Consider the following 26388-nt stretch of genomic DNA (forward strand, 5'->3'; position numbering starts at 1 on the left):
TAAAAAATGGAGCCATAAACAAGTCAGTGAAGTGTGACCCTACTGTTTAAACTAAATAAAGGGTGTAAATAATAGGGTGTCATAAAGTATGACACCCTCAGAAATCACAGTCCCTATGACTTTGGTAACAGTTGTGCTTCTAAGAGAAGAGCATACGTAGCCTGCCCATAAGGTGAAAACCTACAATGACAGAAAATGGACAAAAGAGAGAATAAAGATGATACATGGCTTAGCTAGTACACAGCTCCAAAACTCTGTAAGGCTTGGCTATGGATTTACATCTAATTAGTAAATAACAAAAATGTAACCAACAAAAGTAACAACTGCTTGTTTACATGACATGTCTCACGGTTTTCTTGCGAGATTCCCTGTGCTATCAATAGACTGATTCTGGAACAGCCCTGTGTAAGTGTGTGCAAGTGAGTGTCCAACTGGCAGTGATCTTGTTGATAGATTAGCCACAGTAAATCCACTTGACGATAAACTCTCTTTTTGATGCTGAGTGGTTGACTTGCTCTTTAAACCCAGAGCCTTATTTGCAACCCTGTCACCACAGTAACACTCCTTGATATATCGCTGCCCCAAAAACACATGCAAGCACACACACAGACCTAATGCAGATGTCTATCTTATTCGCCCGTTTTTTTTATCTAAAGCGGTTTCTGACTGAGTGAGAAATGGAAAACTTGCTCTTTAAAGTACACTTGGAAGCTACACGTATATCTCTCATGCAAACTGCGTGCGCACACACCCCACCTTTTCCCTTTGACCCTAGAAACAAACTAAAAAAGAAGAAAACAAACTGTCCCGTGATGCCTCAGAGCATTCATAAGTTCTGATAGCAAAATACTGATGCCATCACAGTTCATGTATTTTAATCTAAACACACTGGGGGAGACTTGGTAACAAATGCATCCACATGTGGCTGTTAGTATCCAAGCATCAACAGTACACCTGCGTGTTAGCACACACACACACCGACAGAAATTGTGTTCACGCATCATTTCAACCCCTAGGACAAGGGGTTCACCCCCTCTGATAAATGTTCATTGGTAATCCCGTGACCACTGGAGGTCCAAGTTCACGTGAAGGATCTGAAAAAGGTCCAAGTTGACAGGAAGTGACCAGACGAGAGTTGTGACCGAGTGGTACCGAGCTGAGGCCGTGTGTTGTTTAAGCCGTTTTAGCGGCTAGCCTCTGTTCCTAAGCTAAGGTGTTACGGTGAGCCCAACAGTTGCAGAAAGAAAAAAAGAAAAATAGACAACAAAATTGTGCAAAATCCCTGCCTGGTAACACAGACACACACACGCACACAGGTATAAACACACTGACCTTCTCTCATCTGTATTCCAGTGTGTATAAGTAAAAACCACTGGAATATACAGTGTAAAAGTACTGAGAGAGAAAGAGAAACACACACACACACACACACACACACACACACACACACACACACACACACACACACACACACACACACACACACACACACACACACACACACACACACACACACACACACACACACACACACACACACACACACACACACACACACACACAGGGCTTATAAAAGATTAGCTCAAGTGAAGAGATACGATCCTGGCGTTAGTATGGTCAGACTCTCCTATCACTCCACCACGGAAGAACAAAAGAGCCGTCCTAAAGGAAGAAGTGAGAGGGAGGAGGGACATGACAGTGAATGAGAGACAGGGACGAGGGCCCCATCTCTGTGGCAAGACTGTAAACACCGCTGCTACTCTGTAAATCCATAGACAGATTAAAACTCCTTGCAGTCATAAACACCATCGTCAGATGGAACACACAGGACTAGGCAGCTTGTAGCATTGAGACAAAGGAGGAAGGAGTAAAGGAGTGTGTTAAGGTGTGGGGAGGGGGGGGGGGCAGACTGGGACTATGACCTGGCTAGGAGTTATGAAGGGATAGATAGGGATAAGACATCTCCTTGTTCATTTTGAAGCTTCTTAAGGAGCCAAAGTGGAAGAGAGAGTAAGAGAGAGGAGGGGTTACTCTGGGTCGCCCCCCGGTCCCCCCCCTCACAAAAGGAAGGGGTTGGTGGTTCCGGTGGGCTGCGTCCCGGCCTGGGGTGGCATGCTCATCAGGGGCTGGGGCAAGGACATCCCCGCGCCGGCCATCCCGGGCATGACTCGGGCAATAGGGGCAATGGCTATTTCGGGGACCATGCTGATGATCTGAGCAGGCCCCGAGGGGAGGGCGTTGGGCTCGGCCATGCCGAAGCTGGCGGGCATGGGGCTGACCCGCATCTGGTTGAGGGTGGGTGGGGCTGGCTGGCTCACTTGGAAGGGGTTGGCGTGGGCTTGTGAAGCTGGAGCAGGAGCAGAGCCACCTGAATAAATGAAGGAAACACATGATATGGAGCTCACGGAGTACCAGTACAGTATACGGTACAAGTTGAGTTGGGCTCAACAATGAGATGAATATTATTGTGATAAATAGAACTACATGTTCATATTCTTGTTATTTTAAAATAGTATTTCAAAACTAGACTACTACTTGTACTATACTGGTATTTTATGAATTGAATCAGGCATGATTCATCTCTCGTTCCTCTGAGTTAACTGCTGGAACAGACGGCATGGTCAATGATTCAACATTAAACTGTACAGACAGATGTGTGTGCCTGTGTGTGTTCATACCTGTACCTTTATGTCCATGTCTCGTGGCTTACCACCCACACTTCCTGGCTAGCACACGGTTATCTTAATCCTTGAACATTTCAAGTTTTGAAAACAACCTCCTCATATTATCTTGTCATCTCCCCACCTGTTGCCGCTAAGAATGGGTTGACAACTGGCGCAGGCTGGGCTGGTTTGGTCACCAGGGAGTCCAGATTCACCAGGGCAGCATTGGGACCCAGGAAGGACTCTGGAGTCTTTCTAGTTGGGTTTGTTGTGGCAGGCATAGAAATGGAGCCGGGCAGGGGGTCGAAGAGGTCCAAGCTGCCGCTGCTAGCGAGACTGGCTTGGGAGGGGAGAGAGGATGCTACGCCCCCATCACCTGGCAAACAAAGACCAGTTGTTTTGGTGAAAAAACTGTGACTGAACTTTTCTTTGAGGGAACAAAATAAAACACGGACATTATGAATACAGGAAGACAATATTTCTGTTCTAGTCTTGAACTGCAGAAGTCATAAATCTGAAATTAGGGCCACTACACGAGAGCAGAGTACGTGACAGGTTTGTTATTATTTGTAATACTGAACTGCTAAATACACTCACATTTTGCATTTTGCACTTGTACACGAGCACCTATGCGGACATTTAGCATGACATAAAATTGAGTTGATCTAACAAAATTATCAAAAGATTCTTTTATAAGAGGCCATCCATGGCAGACAGCCCGGCTGTTTGTTTTTTCCGGCAGCAGGCAGACAGCAGTGGAGACATTCATTAATGCACTCACTCATTAACACGCAAAAACACACCGTGCCAGCAGCACGTACACAAGAGGAGATGTCAAAAATGAGCACACTGAGACGTACTAGAGCCAGGATAAGATCAGACAGGCCTGGTGTGTATTAGCATCCCATAGATCCTACAGATTTCAGCCAGGGCTGACTCAATCAGTAACATTTCTACAACTCATCCTTAACACCAGTGAAGTGTGTGCCCTCCACCCTTCTGGGAAAAATAATTTTGTACGCCTGTGTTTATGTTCCTTCTCACCTTGTCCTTGACTGTATCAGAATTGTTTGTGTTGAGCTGGAGCAAAAGTCAAACACCAATGTCACTTTCCCACACCCAGAGACTGCCAAACCACGTGGAAAAAAACTCAAGACCTGTGCCAAACTGTTCAATGTAACCCTCTCACATACCAACCTGAATAGGTGGTAATTGGTTTTATTTAATTTTTGGAACATGTCGTTGGTTCAGACGAACCAAAAAGATCACAGCTGATTTCAAAGGGATTCCATAAACTGAATGGCCCAGGTCTAATAATGCATTTAGTAATAAACACATAAAAGCTGCATTATATTGCACCACAGTGATATTGGACCAAACCAGAGCAAACGGACTACTGCAGCATGGTATTGCATTTGCAGTTGGAAAAAAAAAACACCATACAACATGACTCCAGTGGTGTTAACACTGCCTTTGCTCAGGTCCGGTGATATTTACATACAAAGACAAGACATGTGGGTGTCTTTGCCCCACAGAGACATTGTTTCTGCAGACGGGCATCGTTTCAGACACAGAGGGAAAACAACACAGACTCCGTGTCATTAGAGAGACAAAGACAAGGGTGAGTACCAGTGGGGACAGAGGAGGAAGAGCGCAGGCTGTCAAATTCTGAGAAGTCCTCTTTAGACGTACCGTTGGATGCATTAAATAGGTCAAAGCTACCTGAAAGGGGAACAAACACACACACACACACACACACACACACACACACACACACACACACAAACACACACACACAGGCAGACAGATGGAAACAGACAATACAAGAATTAATGAGTATGGATAATTTGGTAAACTAACACAAACAAAGTGAAACAATGTACAAGTGAAAGCATGCAGGGGTCCGTTTCAGGAAGGAGGTTTAACAAACTGGGTCTAACCCGGATCTCTGAGTTGATTTACTCTGAGACGAGAAACTGACTTTTTGATTCCAGAACAGCGGATTCAAGTTGGTTCAATCTACTCTGAGTAGGTTCACTCAGAGTTAAGACCACAATAAAAAAGGCAGCATGAATGGAGCCGGGATACTACGATTCACCATGGCAACGACCACAAACAAACTGGTCGACGGAAATACTCATGCACACATACAGCAAGTTTTGAACATGTATTTAGTTAAAAAGCATCACAGCGGCCACTATAAAATAGCAATAGAATTGGTGTGAGAGAAAATTTCTGCTTGAGACAATGTATAGGCTCTAATAAAGTATATTAACTAATTTCATGTTTAATCACAGGTAACCTATAATATTGCTGGTGAAAACTGGAAAGGTAACAGGCTACACCTATCATTTAATTTAGGTGCAATCCTGCCACTAATCCCATTCTGAGGTTGCATCACCGTCATTAACAGAATTATGATTTACAATGACATACTTTTTAATGTCTCTTACCGGTTTGTTTCCAAGGATCTCAGAGCGAGTCACACTCTTCTAACGGCGCTTTGCTATACAGCAGCATTACTAAAATGCTCTGCGTCAACAATGTTGTAAAGAAAACTGCCATTTGCAAAAATAAATAAATGGACACAAAGGATCTGCTGGGATGTAGAGCATGAGCACGATGGGCGACGTTAGTGATAGGAGGACGGATAAGGTTATGTAGGCTTCATAACTGATAGACTGGGAAGAAAAACGATAGCGCTCAAATAGGTAGTTATCTGGAGCAAAAACGCATCTATACTCGGGGTCTTAATATCTTCTCCCGACAAAGTAATAGAGCTTCTTTATCAACGGGATCTTCAACACAAGGAAATGTTCAGAACAAAAGCGTTGTGTAGTCTGCCTAACAAAGTTAATAAACCAACATGGTTTTAATTAATGCAGATAACAAACCTCACCTTACACAGACTGAATGAAGAAATCAAAAAGCGCTGTGTGTGTACGTTTATCTACCTCTCAATAGTAGATCGTTCCTAAACTACTCTAAATTAAGCTTATGTTCTTTTAGTTTCGTATTGTTCATAATTAGTTTCATAGGTTGCTAAACATAAATATTGTTTTTATGGTTGTGCGGAGGCTCCTACGCAAATGGCCAGATGTACAGTATATACTTGTGCGCTGGTGTGTGCGTTGATCCGGCATGTGTATGTGTCTGTGTCTGTGTGTGTGTGTGTGTGTGTGTGTGTGTGTGTGTGTGTGTGTGTGTGTGTGTGTGTGTGTGTGTGTGTGTGTGTGTGTGTGTGTGTGTGTGTGTGGTAGAGCCAGGGAGAAGTAAGAGTGACGGCGATTAGCTTCGGAGCGAGTATCGACTCTTTTGCTTACCAACAGCGTTTGCAGTGTAGCCTGAAATAGAGATCAACTTCTCATAATTAGCTTACCAATAAAACACAATCTAGGGTACAATGTCTTCACAACTATTTGTGGATGATGCTACATGGCTTCAAATCCCAGACATAATAAAGTCCTGAGGGAAATAACAGGGCTAGTTTACTCTGATTGACTACCATTTGGAATGGGTGACGGGGGAGTCCCCCTTGTCCTTCTCGAAATGGTACTGGCATAGAGAGAGTATTAACTTAAAGGTGTAGATAGGCTATGGCATTCAGACTGGATACCTTAACATTGAATGCATGCTAAATAGTTTCTTTTAATAGTTTGCCTGAAAGGGTTAGCCTGTAGGCCTTACAATGTCACCGATTACTTGACGGTAATGTGGTGTGTTGCTGTCTTTTCTCCATTTTAACTTCATTTTACAGACTAAGGTGAGACAGACTATGATGCAGAGAGCACAGAGAGAGGAGATGTAGAAAAGAGGGAGACAGAGAGAGGGATGAGGAAAGAGGAGAAAAAGAGGTGAGACAAACATATTTCAACCATATTATTCCTTCTTAACAACAGATTAATATATGAATTGAATAGTGAATGTGTAACCTATGAGGGAACAACCAGTGATACCCTTGGTACCATCAAATGATATAGCAATGTCATCAGGATACACCGGTAGGCCATGGCCCACCTTACTGGTGACCGTGTTGGGGTCCACCTGATCACAGAATTTTTAGTTTACCCACCTCTTTTTTTTACCACTACACCCCTGATAGTAACTGACTGAGGTTAAGTTACCCCTCTTTCTAAAACAGGCTGGAGTTACCCCTCTCTCTCAGGTTTGACGAACCTTCCTTTCTTAAACAGAAAACCCAGAGTTTCCCTCATCTCAGGGTTAACCAACTCAGAGTGTTCACTAAACCTGCTTTCTGTACAGACCCCAGGTGTACATAAGCATTTGTTAGTGTGTGCTGTATGTTCCCCATTTGACAAAACAGTTAAGTCTTCAAGATACTTGCCAGCCATTTATACAAAATATTTTCCATTTCTTAAAATAAAGAGAACTCATATAGTGCAAACATCCATAACTACTCAACAATTTTCCAAATATACTGTATCTTTTCAAATGCATAATTCCCAGACAATAACTGATGAAAAACATGAACCTCTATGGTGGAGGTACAATTGACTGGTGAATTTTGGAAATGCCCTAGTAACTGATGCTTGTGGACCAAACCCCCCCAAAAAAGCTGCTCTTCCCCTGATGGTCACCTATGTTGGAAGTCTTGGGGCGGGTGGCTGTGGAGCCCCAGGGGTCGGGGGCAGGAGTAGAGTTTGATGCCCAGGGATCAGCACTCTTCATGGGTGGAACGGAAGGAGTAACACCCCATGGGTCCACTGGGGTCACTGGCTTAGGTGCAGACCCTAGAGTAGAGGAAGATGGGGGTTGGATGAAGCATGCAAAATGTAAGGGCAAATTGGATAGGAAGAGGAGGAGGGAAAGACGAAGAGAGCAGGAGAAAGGTAAAATAAGGTAAGTGGTTTTTATGCAGGTTCTGACTGCAGGTGTCTTTGATCTGACCCATTCTGAAACTATTGCTCATCTGTTCTTTTTCCCCCGTTTAAAGGTTAACTAGAGTGTTGTTTGTTTAACCCTATTTTTCAAAGTTTTTGTTTCTAAGTGACCGATGGGAACAACAATCTTTGAAATTGGTCCAGTATCAAGCAAGATCGCTGCAGTTGTCAGCGGCAAAAAAGGCTACTATTTAAGTTATGGGGCAATAGTAAAGCTTGTATTTACCTTCATAAAAGTGCTTGTTTAGCCGCTGACAGGCTCAGATTGATATTCTAAGTGTCTGCCAACATTATATTAATGATTTCTAAGGCAGTTGACCTGTTAAAGAGTAAGATCCTTTTTTTTTTAAATCATAAAAGCATCTCCGAAAATGCGTTCGCTACACCCACCAGACTCCATGTAAATAAAACAGGGATTTTAGCATCATAAAATTAACTTCATTCAAAGTCGACAGAAACTAAAAACTTTGAAAAGCCGATTTGGGTCCTCTTACCACTTTTTCAACCATCACAACTCTAGTTTTGGTTGAAATAACCACACAGTTTACCGATTTACATGTGAAAATCTGTTGGCTCTATACAAGACAAAAATATTGCTTTTTTAAAATAGAGTCTGGTGGGTTTAGCGCTACCGACTTCAGAGCAGTTTCTGGTTAAATAAAAAGGTCTCAAAGAGGTTTTAAAGATCTATCTGTGAAGGGTTGCTTTCCATAATGTTGTCAGACACTTAGAATATCAATCTGAGTCTGTCAGTGGCAAAACAAGCATTTTTGTGAAGATAAAGACAAGCTAGACAATTGCTGCAGACAGCAGTGACAAATTTTAAAGATTGTTGTTACCACCAGTCACCTAGACACAAAACAGGAAAATAGGGTTGAAAAAGAACTGTAGTTACCCTTCAATATTAACTGTACATATCAAAGTCCCTGACAGCCTTTTTGCCCTGCATCTCCACACTAATTTCCTTGATGATATCTTCCTCAAACATCCTCCCCTCCTCGCTATGCAGTAATGCTGCTGAGCCAGTGGAACAGCATTCCTATTTAACAAAGAGTCACAGTCCTTGGAGCTGCAGGTGGAGAGCAGAGACGACACACACAGAAAAACTGTCTCTATACACTGATACTTCTCAACAACAACAGTCGGTGTGTCAATATATGGTCACATATCTCATGTGACCATTTCCAGTGAAGAGAGTGTAGGTGTATGTACCATAAGAGTGCCAGGGGTCTTCTGATGCAGCGGCTGCCGCAGCCCCGGCTCCAGCCCCCCAGGGGTCAGCACGGGCACCAGGCTCAGGGACATCCATCAGATCCATTAAAGATGATTGGGGCTATAAGAAAGAGACAGAGAAAGTGACAAAGAGACAGGACAAAAATAAACAAAGAAAAGCTAACAGAGAGGAACAAAGAAGAATAGGGAGTAGCCATTGTCCTCTACAGCACAAATACTATTCATAAATACTGATGGTGGTCATGTCGTTGTGCATGGTAACAAAAACCTGAGCCATGGTCATGCAGCCGTACTTTTTCACTTTTGTTCTATATGCCCTCAAACTCCGGGCAGCCAGCTACTCAGGCAGAATAATGATGAGTAAACAAGGTAGTCTGCTGCCAGTTAGTAGTTTCATTACAGCTCATGAAGCAGCAAACAGTGTCAGACAGAAAAAGAGGATAGGGAGAAGCGTCTGTTTCCATGAGCATGGGCACGATAACAGAATTAGGTCATTGTAGTATCTACGGTTTTGTGAATTTTACATCTCTCTTCTTCTTGGCCGGTTCTGGACCTCCTTTCTTACTCTCCTCCAAGGCCATCTGTAGTCTCAGGTCGTCCCCTCTGCGCAAGCGCTCCTCCTAAAGACACACCAAGAGCACAGTTAGCCCAAGCAGCACATATGCAGTCTTAAACCTTAAAATAAACTGGTTATCCACAGATGTAATATAAACTATCTGCACATTTCAAACCCAGCAAGAAAAGATAATGACAAGCACGGATTCATGCTCTGAACCATTAGCATGTATTTCTATGTATGTGTGTTTGTGAGTATGTACCTGCTCTGCAGCCTCTCTGCTCATGGCCAGAGCCAGTTGCAGCTGTAGCTCCTCCTCTCCGCTGGTTTGAGGTCTGGCCTGCTCCAGTTCTGAACCCGCGTTGGGAGACGTGGCTAGCAGACACATTCAAAATGTAGGTTAACATCACTGCCACATGGGACTCCATCGCATACTCTATGTACTATAATAATACGGAAAACCAGGGTCACTGGATATAGTCCAAAACCAAGTCCTGGTGGAATAATTACAATCGTTTAGAAAGTTATCACACAGGGTAAAGTGGTTCTCAACATTTTTTGAATTGTGATCCCCCAGAGAATGAAAAACAGTACATGCACTGTATGCTGACAAGTGGTTTAATGTTTTTTTTAATCATATGATAACTGTAAGCTAGGCCTACTGAAACCGAGTGGAGGAGATCGCTAGACGGACAGAGCTGTAAACCTGATCAGACCTGATCTACAGTACGTGCCTCCATTTGCCGCTGATTATAGTGAATGCTCTAATAATAAATGTAAATAATAATGCGCACACACACACGACTCGTACTCTTGAATTCAAAGGGTGAGTGTGTATCTTTGAGTTTAGAAATGAGGGAACTATGGTGTGGGAACTGATGACAAGACAAAGTGACATCTAGTTGTGGTTGCACCAAAAGGTAGGTTCTGGGTTTAATCTGGGTTTAATAGGTTCTAGGGACGATTTCTCAATTTTTTATGTTCTTGTTCTCCAACTTAAATAATAAACTTGGTCTCTACCCTTCTGCCTGCCTAATTCCCCCCTCCCTCCTCCGTCTCTGCTCTAAACCACAAAAACCAGTCATGACATGCCCTGCTGCAGATATGGACACACCCACACAAATACTCACTGGGTACTCATAACACCATGGTGATCTTGTGTACGGTGTTACATATGTTGCTGGTTGACTGGTTAGAGAAAGATACGTAAAAGGCCTTAACGCAGAGGCAAAACAACAACGCCGACACAGATATAACGCGGAAAAAAGATTAGTTTCACTATATGACACAATCAACTTTGAAACTTCACACTCTGACAAACCTCCTCTTGCCTTGTCAAAACGTCTGCAGGAAGTAGACGTCACATCAGCAGTTTTCAATAAACATAAATAGAGAGTAAATTTGCCACTTCATATGTTTCCATGATAAAGAAATGGTAAAAAAAAGGTCCCGTGAAGTGGTGCTCTTTGGATGCTTTTATATAGACCTTAGTAGTCCCCTAATACCTATATATCTGAAGTCTCTTTCCCAAAATCCAGCCTTGGTGTAGAATTACAGCCACTAGAGCCAGTCCCACAAAGAGCTTTCCTTAGTATGTGTCTTTTCAGGGTATGTAGCTTTGAAGGAGGAGGAGGAGGAGAGGGGGCACTTTGCTTGTTTTAAAGCCATGATGTCTTTCTCTCATGAGTGGGCCAAATTATCTGGATGGGCAAAGCAGAGAAAAGGGAAGGATCCTTGCCCCTTAAGACCTCATAAGGAGCAATATTCCAGATCAGCCCATCTGAGCTTTCATTTTCTCAAAGGCAGAGCAGGATACCCAGGGCTCGGCCATTTCTAGCCACTGGGGGACCATAGGCAGGCTGGGGGGACTCACATTAACTCACAAATGGTTGAAAAAAGCTGTTGCCAACTTGACAATTAATATGATAACATTAACAATAACAACCTACCATTGCTGTCTGGCAAAAAGCTTGTATGTCCAAAACTCTTGCTTTTCAGAAAATAAAAAAAGAGACCAATTTTAAAAGATTTTATTGCAATATTTGCCTTAGATAAAGTCAGATGAAATGCCTCCTCACTGTTTAAATATGTGTTAAACCCACAGACAGATGTAAAGGGTGAACAAGCGCATTGATTTATAAAAAGAAATTAAAATGACGAAATATGGAGATACGTAGTTTCTGCCCAACAGCGACGATCCAAAGCCTATTATGTGTTGGTTAAGTAGCAGCAATACAGCCTCATTCTCTACATGACTTATAATGACAACATCCATATTCCTAATTATTTATTCACTGCTTTTGCCTTGAAACTCCAGCCTCAGATCTGAGTCCTTGTCTCCTCTCCTCCCTCCATGCATGTTGCTCGCTTCGCTCCTTTCCTGCCTGGTTACTTGTTCCTTAAACCCAAGTCTCCCAAGCTCTGTCTCCAGTCTGTTTGTCTCCAGGGAAAGGCACCAGAAGTACCAGGGGTAAAGGTGTGTTTGGTTAGCTGGTGGGCCTTAAGTCATGGCCTCCACATCAGCTACATGTCTGCCTTAAATAGACAGGGAACACAGTGGTACTAAAGCCTAGACGGAGGCAATGTACCGTAACCCTGCAAAATATGCTGGAACGATAAGGTTATTTGTGAAAATGTGGATGACATCCAGCTGTTAAAAAATAAATAAACGGAACCCTTAAACTTTGGCAGCTGAAGAGTAAATTTATTCACAGATGCTGAGAGAAAAAATGATGTCCTATATATCCGCCAATATCTTCCATTAGCATGTTTGATAGATCCATCTATTCTACCAGAAGGAATATTTTCCTGAAGCTTCCTTTAAATCTTTCCGAAAAGAACGCCAAAGCAAAAGCTAACTGTTGTTCAACGACTAAGCCTCAAGGGAGACTAACTGCCAACACAATAACACTTGACAGTTGTGAGTCACAGAGACAAATAGATAAAACTCAAAGCCAACTAAAACACATCACATTCTTGCCTACCACTGTGGGAATGGACCATATATGGATAATCACAATTTCTTGGTATTTCTCACAGACACAACTCTGCCTGCTAGCAAAAAATTGCATCTAAAAACCTGGGCCATTCTTCTACCGTTTGCTCTTTATCTTGTCATGTTAACTATCTGTGGTGCTACGTTTACTGCCTGAGGAAATAAGTACACTGAAATTAAACAAATACTTAAGCTTACAAAACCCTTCAAAACGGGCTTGCATTCTCTTAAGTAGATTTAAGTGGTGAGAATGGCCATTAGATGTTTATCCCAGGGTGTCGACGGCAAACTACCTGAACATTTGCAGATCCCTGTGTCTCTGTAGATAAAAAATTAAGTGGCCATTTAAAACCTGGTGAGTGAGACATTTTGTGTGAATATGTGAAAATAAAAGTATTCCCAGACCTCTGTGGGAAGCATGCAAAGGCAGGTGGGCACCAATCAGGACAATGAGAGACAACCAAAGAGGATGAATGGACCGAGAGGGGATATGCTAAGCTAACACCAACAGTCACACTTGCACAGCGGTTCATTCACACTCTGCCTGGACTCGGAACGTTCGAGTGGAATCCCAAAAATCCACCCCTGGAAACGCCCACAGTGACTGCCCTAACATACTCGTATTGGTCAGTCTCTCCTTCGGCTTTCCCAACTGATGACTCAGCTGCAGGAGTGTCCGGCTCTGAGACCCACGCCCAAACGTAACTCTCTCTCGGTCTCTCTCTCTCTCATTCACACTAACACTAACACACACAGTAAAACACCATTCACAAAAGGACTGGTGGTCAGAGAATGAAAGGAAGAAAAGAGGTCAGGGTTCACTCTTAATTTCAAGGTCTCCAGTTTTCCCCTCTTCCCGCTTTGCGTTACCCCATTTCCACACCGGGATCTCGGTTTCTTTTCAACTCCGCCCTCTCTCAAAAAGTGTCACTTCTCTAGTCCCTCTATTTATCAAAGTTTATTCAAGTTTAGTTTCCATTCACTTCTTTCTTCCCATCATGTTGCAGGTCTGCCACTGTGTGTTTCTACCTCTCACCCTCACTGTGTCTCTGGAGGAGTGAGCAGATCAGTGAAAAGAGGAGCAGATTCCTCTGTCATGTGGATGATAAAAGCTGGGGGGGGGTGAACTCTGCTTCCTCTTCTCTGTGTGTGTGTTTTTGTGTCTGTGTGTGTGTGTGTGTGTGCTGAGGAATGCAGCCTTAGTGCAGGACTGCAAGCCAGAGACAGAACAGGGGGAGGGGCAGGTTGCAGGATGTAGGCCAAAGTTACATTATCAGGGACACAATATAGTATAATGGAATATGCTGTATCACGTGTTGCTTAAACAACAAACAACTACTGTATATGCTAATACTCACAGCCATGGTAGGAAGCAGGTGAGCCCTCTGACCGGCCGTACTCTTCACTGTAGGAAGTGGAGAGGTTGGGCTGAGACGAGCCTCGGCCAAAACCCATCTGAGTGCTCCCTGTGGACACCTGGGCCATACGCTCTTTGGTCTTCAAAGCCTGAGACCTAGTGGGACAAAAAAACATGGCATATGGTCAGTCATCTTGACTTAACTCGAGATTCTTTTAATCCTTAGTGTGACGTTGAAAAAGACAAAATAAGCATGAGGTATAAAAAGGGAAATTGAAGTCTATTTCCAAATGCCACAACTTATCACTAAATAGAATTGAACATGCTGCCAAACCGATGATAAAGCACCCCCTTTGGGCCAACTTATATAATTCTGGAAAAGATGTAATGCCCTCATTTTTGTCACAGTCTGATCTGTCTGAGATATAGTGCGTTATAAAAAATAAACAAATAGAGAAACAAAAGTCAAAATAAAAGTAGACCAGCGCAGGTATCATCTTGACCATTTATCTAAATTCAGTTTTTTCCAATACAATAAAGTCCCACGGAGAATCACTAAGTAGACAATTGAAGACTATTAATCTGGGGAAGACATCAACCCTGTAACCATATCTTGAAGTGACGTAACTTTGCACTTCTTACCACTAGTAGAGATTTGCTGTTAATGACAAAAGAGCAGAGGAAATATGGAGAAGCATGACGTCGTAGGCATTTGTGTTTATAACCAACAGGTGTAAAAACACAATGAACCCTAAAGTACTGAAGAGGCCCTTTGTATTCAAGCTTCTTGGTCAGCTGTAATGAAATTGAACACACTGAAAGCACTAGTCATTGTTTAATGAAGGAAGTGGTGCCAGGGCCTGGTGTGGTTTGGGAGTGGTATGGTTGACCTCGCTAGATTTCAGCATCAGTGCGGAACTAGGGCGAATAAAGTCTGATGGCTCAATTAACAATATGCAAATTTTCACCATTGGCCCCTCGATTGATGTCCCTGTTTTTTAGGGTGCCCTTTTAGAGGACAAGGAAGAGTGCAAAGTCACAGTTGGGAAGGGTATTCTGTCACTGTCACATACCCATACTGCAGAATTGAGTATGACTTAATTAATCCTGAATTATGTACATAAACACGAGTTGACGCTAGGGCAAATCACAATTTGAAAAAATTTGAGTAACTAATCGTGAGGACCGGGACTAATTAAACGTGAATTATTTAATTAAATGTTTGGTGCAAAATTAGATTTTACTTTTTTTTTAAGTCCTATATTTCTTGTTTTTTCCAGAAGAGAAATCCTGGAATAATGTTACTTAAAACGAAGAGAAAGAAAATGTCAACATTGTCATTGGATCTTTATTTATTTTGTATTACCGTATTTTCCGGACTATAAGTCTCACATTTTGTCATAGTTTGGCAGGTCTTACGACTTATAGTCAGGTGCGACTTAAATATCAAAAAAAAAAAAAAAATATATATATATATATATATATAAAAATACATAATTTAAAAATATTTTGTTTAGGTCCTTCAGCCCTAGTTGACGCCGAAGATTTAAAGTACTGTGTACCTGTTCAAATACATTTTCTAAAGCTCTTACCGCTCTCCTTTGAGACGGTCCTCGTCTTTAAGTAGGACCACTAGCTGCTTGCTCTTCTCCCGGACATTGATGCCCTGATCTTTGCCGTCTCTGTCAATGTACTGGAAGTCCTTTAGAGTCTGGATGGCAAAGATGTTCTCTTTGCACTGGAGTGCCACTCGCTCTGATCCTGTCTTTATCAGGTAGTCAAGGAGGGTGAGGGCCTTGTAGACGTGGCGCCAGTTCTTGCCGTGGTCGTTGAGCCGCTTCCAGATCATGCTCATGATCTCACTGAAGGCAACCACGTTGTAGGTGAGGTCGGCTATCTCAGACATGAGAGAAGATGAAGGGCCCCAGGGGTCGTTGGAAGTTGCCTCCCTGACTTTCTTCTCAGCGTCAGAGTAGTTGTTCACCATGTTCTTCATCTGCCGGCGGATGGTAGAGCTCGGCATAGTGGCGGGGGAGATGGGACAGTCGGGGTGAAATAAAATGCACAGTCTCACACAGAAGAGGAGCTAGGGCACCAAAAATGTTGGAGTAGAGACTGACACTCGCACTCGCGCACGCGCACACACACACAAACACACACAGAAGGTGTAAATGTGTCTGTGCGTGCTACAGGGGATGCTTGAGTTATGTGTCCGTGCGCCTGTGTCCTTTCTCAAGGCACGGCGGTGGCGTATGTACGTGTCAATCTTGTGCACAAGTGTGTGCGTGTGTGTCTGTTGTGTATGTGTGTGTTTATGAGGCTTCTCCAGGCCAGTGCAGTGTTCCTGAGTCCTCCAGAACAGCGTCTGTTAAAACCATCACCACACACACAGTGCTGGCTGCACACATGACCACGCCATCACCTGGGACAAACAGACAAATAACAGGTTAGTGAAAGGAAGAAAAAAAAAAAAAAAAAAGACATAAAAAAGGGACCAGTAACATAATAACAACAGAGAAAAATGCTTCATACAGTCAAAATAAAAGGCCATACACTACAACAACACCTTGTTGTGATCAGTTTCGGAGTAACTGCTGAATATGCCAACAACTGAGTGATTGTTTTCACACTTCGACAACTGCTTTTCTGAAACTAAAACGTCACGTTGTATGCAAACAATCCCACCTAATCAAATTTCACTTCTTTAAGTAGCCACCTTTGAAGAATAAACTATTAAACCTACCTTTTAATAGAGACACGTTGAATTCAACTCAATTAAAAGACATAATACCAAACATCTGCTAAAGTGGTGGGTCTCATCAGAGTTTCTTTCTTAAAAATGTGTTATTCTGTTAATCCTGACTGATTTCTACACCTAAATCAATAAGATTGCATCGATAATTTGTATTTATAGGAGCAACTGAACTTGCCTTCCTTTTTGAAACTAGACAAAACAATGTTTCACACTTTCACACTTAGATAAGCAATTTCCATGCCCTTACAGAGAGCCTGCCTCCTTCTTATAATGCTGTTGTGACCAAGAATTGTGTTTCCACTTTTGTAATCACACTTGATTTTTCAGTAACCTGACTCAATTGCAAATCAAAAGGCAGGGTGCTGAAAATGAATTACCTCAGGGCAGTCATGTCTTTGTGAGGGTAAAGTTGCGAGGTGGGGGGGCTTGGAGGACAAGATTTGGGAACAGAAAACGCAAGACATTCAAAGCAGACCCGAGAATCATAGGAACCAATTATAAGATCCATGCAATGAAAACATTTACACTAATATCAAAAAGGCTTGAATGAAGATTGTTGTTGACTTTGTGGATAAATGCCACAAATTATATATTGTATTAGGTGTTACTCAATTTTTTAAGCAGAGCAGACCTATTTAGCCGCTGGTTTTTAAACTTTTTCGGTCTACAATAAATATAAACAAAGTTTATAATGAAATGAAACATTCTGTTATTGATCTCATGATAGCCATTATAAAAAGCCAAACTCAGTGTAGAAAGATAGGGCTGGAAAGCAGCGCTGCTGCAGCAGCAACGCTTTCTAAGGGGACACCAGACGCACACAAGTCGCATCACTTCAGCAAGGTAGCAGTCACGCACAGGTAGAGAAAGTCAGTGTGGCCCAAACGTAAAAGAATTACCATTACCATTACATAAACAATTTACGATACCTTCATCTCTCAATGTTAATATCAGCTGGTGACTCGTTATTGACCAATACTGCTTTCAGCTATCGGCCCCACAAATCCTGAACGAAGCACAATATTGAAAAAAAAAAAAACTGACATTGGCATATTTTTTCCATGCAATATATATTGTGATATTAAAAAAATATATATTTGGAAATACATTGGAAATATTTTTTTCTTTTTCTTTGTTGAACTGAGCAAGTAAGCTCTGTGAATACTCTTCTAAAGTGATTTTGGTGACATGACACCACTGTATTCATGTAATACAATCAATCCAGGCTAAAGTGAATGATAGTAATAATGCATGCATGTTGATTCCTCTAAATTTCAGGTTGTGGGTGACTAGCGGGGCCTGCTTCTTTGTTTGATAAATGTATCAACATTTTGATTGGTGGTTTGCTGTGCATGCAGAGCCTGCTTGTCACGCACTAGCAACCGTATCCAAGACACTTAAATCAGTGTAAATTACGTTATATCCAAAACGGACTGCTGTTGTAGATTAGTGTTAGGTATTCACCGTCACGGCTCCGAACCGTAAAGTTTTAGCGTCAACATCACAACGTCCCGCAATGTGGTTATTGTGCATGCGCACATCGCAATGTAGAAAATGAAACAAAATATCGTGCAGCCCTACAAAGCACTCATACATTTATTTACCAGAATCACATTTTAGTTCAAAAATGACAAATATTGCAGAGCTACGTTAAGTAGGGCTGGACGATGTGAGGAAAATGTGCGATAGCGTCGTTGAATATTGCGATAATGATATTACTTGCGATGCATAAACAGATAATGTGTCCTCAGTTCTGCTGCTTTCAGTATTCTGCTAAATTACAACAAACTGCAAGTTGAATTTAAAACAAATGAAAGGCAACCAGATGTTGAGTGGATGGGTGAGGGAGACACACTACCAAGTCATCAACCACAGTTGTGTTGTGACGGCCAAAGTGAGTAATGCAATAACGACTTTAATCAACCTCACCTTAGCTGTATGACATCATTACGATGTTCAAGGTGTAGTCAAGTGACTCTAAATCTTTTTAATTTTATTTCAAAGAGCCCCAGTTTGCTATCTACACTGTACACGATCTGAGTGAGTTTGAGATTTGCCAACCACAAGAGCCTCCTTTCCTCTAACTTCAAGCATTCCTCTCCCTGATTTTTAATAACTTTTGGAAATTGATAATATTTCAAATGTTTTTCTCGGTCTGGCCTATTGGGACAACCTAAAACATGGCAATAATTAACCATTTTCCTTGACGCCGTTTGGAATCTACTTCAATGACTGTGCTTTGTTGTGATGCAGAGTCGTGGAAAACCCTTCTATTGACAGTTACGGTGGTGATGGCGCAGAGGATGTAACATGCCTTTGGTGGGGAGGACCTGGGTTTGATTCCCACTGCAATACATCAACCAAAGTGTCCCTGAGCAAGACACCTAACCCTTAGTTGCTCCAGAGGCATGCAACCTCTAACACATACAGCAATTGTATGTTGTTTTGCATGTAATGTAATGTTGAACAAATTGAACTGAACTGTCAGCACTAAAAACAGGATGACAGTTTCATTTTAAAAGTGCATTTAAAAGTTTTTTCTACTGATATTTTGTAACAACCAACAAATAAAAATCTTGGAATGTCTTTTGCAATATTTCACAACCTTTGCCAATATGGTTGTTGCTTGCGCCAGTTGACATTGCGATTATATATATATATATATATATATATATATTGTATATTGTATAGCCCTAATATTGAGTACCACAAAGTAGCACAAAATAGCTAATTTTAGGAGAGCTGGATTTAAAGTTTGGCTAATTTTATTTCTGGTGAATTTAAGCATCATTCTTAAACAAAGATCTTAATGAGCGTTTATCTGTGCTCTTTCCCAACGCCGCAGTATTATCAGTCAGTATGTATTATTGTTATGAGAGACGCCAGTACAATGAGTGAGTAAAAATGTGCTTCCACCCTGTGGTGGGTGGCAGGGGAGATACACCATTTCCAGTCTGATGACGACTACAGGAGTGACTGACAACTGCTCGGTCCTCTTTCTAACAGATCAGCAGCCCAGCTACTAATCATTTGAAGACACACACACACACACACACACACACACACACACACACACACAAGTATGGAAAGTGTGTGGAGACTCACAGCTGTGTGCACAACCACCTACACATCTAATTTCCAAAGGTAACTCTGTTGAGTATGAAACAAGTCACTTAAGTACTTAACATGACGTTATAAAACACACATTTACCGTGTCTGCGCTCTGTTAACCAAGTAGTGTCCTTATGTTTATTTGATATTAGCTACTTAAAAGTTGATTCCAATGAAATAAGATATATTACGGTTTAAGCTCAGATGCAAATGCACCACAGCAGGACTTTCCTGGCTTAGTCATTCAACCAATATGGTATCTCGCTGGTCTACTTTCAGCGGCGGAAATGGGTTTCCTCAGGAGGGTGGCTGGCGTCTCCCTTAGTGACAGGGTGAGAAGCTCAGTCATCCGAGAGGAGCTCGGAGTAGAGCCGCTGCTCCTTCGCGTCGAAAGGAGCCAGTAGAGCTGGTTTGGGCATCTGGTAAGGATGCCTCCTGGGCGCCTCCCTAGGAAGGTGTTCCAGACCCAGGACTTGGTGGAGAGATTATATCTCCAACCTGGCCTGAGAACGCCTTGGGATCCCCCAGTCGGAGCTGGTTGATGTGGCTCGGGAAAGGGAAGGATGGGGTCCCCTGCTGGATCTGCTGCCCCCGCGACCCAATACCGGATGAAGATGGATGGATGGTCTACTTTCATTTATCCACAAAACATTTCTTCACACACACACACACACACACACACACACACACACACACACACACACACACACACACACTTTTCTCCCCACTACTGGTATGCACTACATTAGCATAGGGATGTAACAACACCAAAAATCTAGTAGGCATTACACAACACTAGATACCAAAACTGATCACACAAAAAAAACGAAAAAAAAAAAATCATTTGAGGGGGGGTTGGGACACTCACTTTTTTCAGTGGTAGTATTTTTTTCAACTTTCTGTCACTGTTTTGGTGTGAAGTGGAGGGGGCAAGTGATTTACATGCAATCTGGACTCACAGTCCGCTGCTCTGAAGCCTGGCATCACCACACAGCCAGCGTACCGGTACCATCTTCAATGAGTTCACCTGGAACTTCCAGAGAGCAAGCATATTAAGTTAATCTGTTTCTCTCTGTCAATGTTTTCACATAGAACCAGGCTGGTTAAAGTTAAATTAACAGACGATATAGACATCTGCTCAAACAAGCGCTAACGTTAGCTAATGTCAGCCATCGCAGCTAATGTTAGGCTGAGAGAAACAGACTTTACTTTCTGGTTAATAATTGATTATTTAAAAAAATTAGATTGTGAAGATTTCTTTTTATTATTGAAAGTTACAGACAAAAATCTAAAATGGCCAAAAAGGAAATAAAAATCTAATTTTGTACGTAGACACATAATCTAATAAGACATACATATATTAATTAGGCAAAACACATGTAGGCTGTTCATCTACTTTAGCACATTTGCTCTGATCACCTCATGTTTCATGTTCTAAAAACCCAATTCTCCACCTTTAAACATGACTGAGCCTCTGACATGGAAGATCACTGAGAGAAGCTGACAACTACCATCTAGGGAGACCCATGATGACTTATCCTATTCAGTAATCCGATCCCTGCACCAAGCGTGCAGCGGCACGCCACAAAACCTACTGCTTTCATGAACAGAGGAAGAGTGTTTAAAGTGATTAGCATTCTATGCAGACTCCGTGTTAAATGCAACAGTTAAAAATGTTCAAATTTAAACAAAACATGTGACTATGTACATTTAGGCATGTGTGCATTTGTGTAAGGGAGCTTACTGCCTACCAATGTCATGGGAAGACAACTGGAAGGACGTGGGTAGAGGGAACAAGAAGGTGTGTGTGGTTTTTTTTTTTTTTTTTTTTTGGGGGGGGGGTTAAAGAAACAACTTGGCACACCCCCTAAATTTACTAAACGCATGTGAAATGTGATTCCTGTGGAGCATGCCCCACCCATCCCAACGTTCCATCATCACCCTCCTTCTCACGCTGCAGCCGCATGAATACAGCTCAGACCTAATGACACATCTGCTGCTATAATCACCTATTCAACCATAGCAGACAGGAAGAAGAGAGGAGAGTCTGTCTTGTCCATCCATTCCCCCCCCCACACACACACCCCGGAATAACCCCCACCTAGCCCGTCTTTCTGGAGCCCTTCTGTGCTAATAATGCGTTCCATTTACCTCTTAACTCGGAAGCCGGAGCTGGAAATGACATCACTCCCGAGTTGAATGTGTTCCATTCACAAGTCAAATTTTCATTGTTTCCATTAGCTCTAGCTCTACCATCGATAGCCATACCAGCTGATAACAACATATCACGCAATTTTGTATGTTCATACAAACAGCGTAACAGATATAAGTTGAACATGCCTGTGTGAACGATTGATTTAGTGAGACGCAAATAAGACAGCCATCCTTATAACTTTATGTTACTAAAGCTTTCACAACTGTTGATACAGGGGGCAGCCATGTTGGATTTTGAACTTGGGCAACGGAGATGCTGTCTGAGTTGGAAATCCAAGGCCGGGGGGGCGGCTCCGACTTGGACCTCGAAAATCTGAGTTCAGGGTATCAATGGAACGTACTATTGTATCACTCAAAGGGCCAGAAGAGACTGCACCCAACACTTAGGAGTGTGTGGAGAATACATATTCATGTGTCAATGAAGGTTCATAATGACCGAGCCTGTCACTCTTGTTGAATTGTTGTTATACCTCGTTGTTGCTATAATGTGATGATAACCATAAAAAAAATTACTTCCAGGGTCTAGTTCTTGCAGCTTCAGAAGAAGTCACGCGCTCATTATCTGCGGCCACCCTTTCGGCAGCCGCCTCTTTCTGCCTGTCTGTATCTGACTGGAGGTTGACGAAATTTGAAAAAAAAGAAAAACTAAATTAGATTATTATTGGTATTGGTGCATGCCAATCTTGTCCCTAATGTATAATAATACTTCTTCATTTATAATTCAATCAGCGGTCCATCTCTGGATTAGATATACTTGTGGATATTTTGCAATACGTACTGTCTAGTAGCAATGCTGCATTTACACTGGAGTTCGTTGCCCATTACATATTTTCTAAACATCCTCTACCCCTACCTACATTTTGTGTTTTTTTGTTTTGTTCTTAGTATTAGTCATGTTGACTTTGACATGTCTTTTCTGCCATTGAGTTGTCAAGCTCATGTTGACTATTAGCCTGATCTTTAGAGATGGACAGAACTGTAGCATCAGCAGAAAAATCTCTAATTTGATATTGCGATGTTTATGTTTAAAAAAAGAATTAGGTTTTAAAAAGTAACTTCAGAAAAAAAGCATATGGCCAATCAAACAGTGAATATAAGAGTAAACTAAATCATTTGAAGTAGGCCTACATAATGAATGCACAGAACAGACTGACCACATGTTCTTCTACTGTTGTGGTGAGGTTTATCAGCAGGTGAAATCCCTTGCTAGACTGTAAACCAATTCCATTGGCAGAGGCATTTACAACAGGGGACATTATGACCCGATCTGCAGTATAGTTTTTGGGACTGATTTTCAGCTATTAAAAATAAACTTATACTATGGTAACTTCTCTTCAGATCTCTGCAGGGTAAATCCAAACAGCTAGCTAGACTATCTGTTGAGTCTTAGTTCTCTCTTGCACAACTAAAACAACTTGTGAATTTACACATGTTCCACCAAAACAAGTTCCTTCCCAAGGCCAACTTTGCAGAGGCCCCGTTGCTCCGTCCAGCTCTTAGTACCGCCCAAGACAATTGGGATTGGTTTAAAGAAATGCCAATTAACATGAGCATGTTTTTCTCCTATACCAGCATGTGTGTGACCAGACTTTTCTCTACAGCGTTGTGGAGATAGGTCTGGCAATGTGAGACTAACCTACACATAACCGGCAGAACACACAAACAGTAGATGGTATACCAGTGTTAAAAAAGCTTACAAATATATCAGGGAGTGTGTTGCCAAATACTCAAAAGACTGGGATTGGGGACAGGACAATCATCTACAACATGGACGTCTCTAATAGAGACTGAGAAAAGAAAACGTAGTGTATGAGAAAATGCCATGACCTACAACCCAATATGACTGAATATGAGTGAATAATGAGTGAATGTGCACCAAGACAAAACTTAACAGTGGACAAGTGTACAATCCAATGTCAAGAACACAAAGTGGCAAACCTATCCTGTGCCAGTGTCTGAGCGTGTCTTGGCAAAACATAGGTATACTATGATTAGCATTAAGGGTTGAGAAGCTGAGAACAGGTCTGCCTTGCCAGGCAACTAGAGTAAATCTGGTCTGGCAATAGAAGGCTTGCACAACCGGATCGCCTGCATGTGCCATACAGCCCCTGCATCTCATTAAGAACGCAGCAGCTCGACTTGTCTTCAACTTCCCCAAGTTCTCTCACACTACAACGCTCCTCCGCTGTCTTCATTGGTTACTAATTGCTGTCCGCATCCGCTTTAAGACACAAGTACTTGCATACAGGACCACGAACAGATCAGACCCAACTTCCATCCAGATCATGTTCAAACCATACACCCCAACTCGCCCACTCCGCTCTGCATCAGCCAACCTGCTTGTTTCCCCCTCAGAGCGATGGACAATTAATCGCTCAACCAAATCCCGACTGTTGGCTGTCCTGGCTCCTTAATTTTGGAATGAGTTCCATATCGACATCAGGACGGCCTAAAGCCAAAACATCTTTCCCCAAAGGCTAAAAACACATCTCTCCTTAAATAAATAAAATTATAATAAAGCTGTACTTTCATTTGGCTCTTTGTCGTTTTGCTTATTTAAAGCTAATGTAATTGCACTTACATAGTTGTTGTCTGGAGTTTGCACCTTCAAGGTTTAAAGCATTGGATAAAAGTGTCGGCTAAATGCAATGTAATGTAACAACTGTCTCTGTGTGTGTGTGTGTGTGTGTGTGTGTGTGTGTGTGTGTGTGTGTGTGTGTGTGTGTGTGTGGGGAAAAAAGAAAGAGAGAGGGTAGAGTGTGTAACAGCATGGCATCAAGTTATCCAGCTGGTTCTTTACCATCCAGCATACAGTAATTAATCCTTACCCACTCAGCTACTCAAGGATTAACTTCCATTAACCAAAGTAAGAATCATACCAAGTCAAACCCAAAGAAAGTCAAACTAAACTAAAAACTACTAACATGTGCACCAAGTGGCTCGGAGTGTTTGAGAGTCATGATGAGCAGCAACCTGAAGCAGTGAATTAAAGATGGTATGTTGATAAGCCACCTTCTGATCGGCATGTCGCCTTTTGTCCTCCCTGGCAGGCCGGGAGACAAAGCCAAGTCGGGGAAGGGAGGACGGTAATGATGCATCTGTCACCCACTGTGACTGACTGATCATTCCGACAATAGACAAAGCCCGGCCCCTCTCTCAGGCCACGTTTATATGAGCTCAGTATGGATCTAAATACAAAGCTTACATCCACACACCAACATCTCCGTGTATAGCTCATAAAAATAAACCCTGCCACTGTTAAGTGTCATTTAGCCAAGAGTTATGCCAAGATGTATGCAATCTCATTAAGTATACAAGAACGTCAAGTGTTGTCTTGATGACTCACAGTAGTAGGATCTAGCTTAGCAGTCTTCTCTATCAAAGCACGGTGCATTGGGAGAGAAAATACAAAAAATGATGCCACTCCTACAAAAACACAAGAAAATTAACAAATCACGGCGTTTCATTGCACTGATGGGATTGAAAGCACCATAGAAATCAAATGGTATTTCTATTGGTAGCACCTAAGGTATGATGTTAGTAGCTATGGCTAACATTAGTGAAGTAAACGGCCTCAATCATATTTCCAATTTCCTTGGTCAAGTGACACGTTTGAAATTGCGAAATAACGTTGGGTGTAGCTGCAGAGATCTAATTTGTGCAACGTCACTTTAACAAATCAGGGGGTATAACTAGCCAACTCGCTACTTACGGTTACCGCTAACATTAGCAAGTTGAGTGCAAACTTGCGGAAAGTAGTTGTCATTAGCTAGCTAGCAAAATAAGCTAGCAAACAACTTGCTTACGTTAATTTAGCTAGTTAGTAAATTCAGGTTGTTGTAAAAGTGTATGATCCAACTAAAGTTGAGCAAATCCTTTTTGTACAGATTTGGCTGTGCCACTGGCTTTGAAATGTACGCTTGTAGACACAACCACTGCCTAATGTTCATTTCTAATACGAGATCAAAACTTGGCTTTGGAAAAAAAAAAAAGTTGGACCAAAGCTGGCAACGCTTATGTTAGGTTAACACTAGCAATCGGCAGATCGCTTCTCCTGTAGGGTCTGAAAATTGTTCCAATCAAATTAGTGAATGCTCAGCAGCTACATGTAACAAAAAGCTTGCTTGTATTGGATTAACAGTTATCCCAATACATAGATACACCGCCATTCCGGTCAGTAGCCAAACGTATATTCTGTGCTCATACAGCAAACTAGCATGCTAAGCTAGTTAGCAATCCTCCAAGCTAGCAGCCAAGACGGGTGCTCGGTGGAGACATCACCACAGCAAACTGGATTACAGGACACCCTGGAAAAACAAAACAACTCCACTGTGTTGAAAGCCGACGTTAACTTACCATATTGTTTAGGTTACGTCAGATTTAACTGTTACGCTAGGGATACAAATCCATAAACGAGTTTTACCAATTCCAGGGGGAAATAAAAAAGAGTACTTATTTCGGCGTTCAGGGAGCTTGTTGCGCCTCCGCCTAGCTATGTGTTGCTAATGCTAAACCAGCTAAAGCCAGGCAACACGTATCTCCTCCTCCAGAACATGGCGGGCAGAGCGGGAGGGGGGACGCTGGGAAGGGTGTGACCACGGCG

The 26388-nt window shown here is 42.2% G+C and overlaps 1 protein-coding gene across 4 annotated transcripts; it reads right to left on the reverse strand.

Annotated features, from left to right (window-relative positions):
• Positions 1-1893: 1893 nt before the first annotated feature.
• epn2 (epsin 2) lies at positions 1894-26388 on the reverse strand. Of its 4 annotated transcripts, none has more exons than XM_034893269.1 (10): positions 26142-26388; positions 15298-16127; positions 13707-13861; positions 9616-9728; positions 9322-9417; positions 8777-8897; positions 7262-7414; positions 4293-4385; positions 2806-3039; positions 1894-2368 (listed from the first exon to the last, which is right to left on the reverse strand). In XM_034893269.1, exons 2-10 carry the CDS (start codon positions 15726-15728, stop codon positions 2058-2060), a joined length of 1707 nt encoding a protein of 568 aa, XP_034749160.1. In that variant the 5' UTR covers positions 15729-16127; positions 26142-26388; the 3' UTR covers positions 1894-2057. The 4 variants fall into 4 exon arrangements, with proteins under 4 accessions (XP_034749160.1, XP_034749162.1, XP_034749161.1 ...); XM_034893271.1 differs by having other exon boundaries at positions 4356-4385; positions 26142-26387; XM_034893270.1 differs by lacking the exon at positions 26142-26388 and adding an exon at positions 19525-19541 and having other exon boundaries at positions 15298-15826.

This window comes from Etheostoma cragini, chromosome 15 (genome assembly GCF_013103735.1).
Source record: "Etheostoma cragini isolate CJK2018 chromosome 15, CSU_Ecrag_1.0, whole genome shotgun sequence".
NCBI classification, from domain to species: Eukaryota; Metazoa; Chordata; class Actinopteri; order Perciformes; family Percidae; genus Etheostoma; species Etheostoma cragini.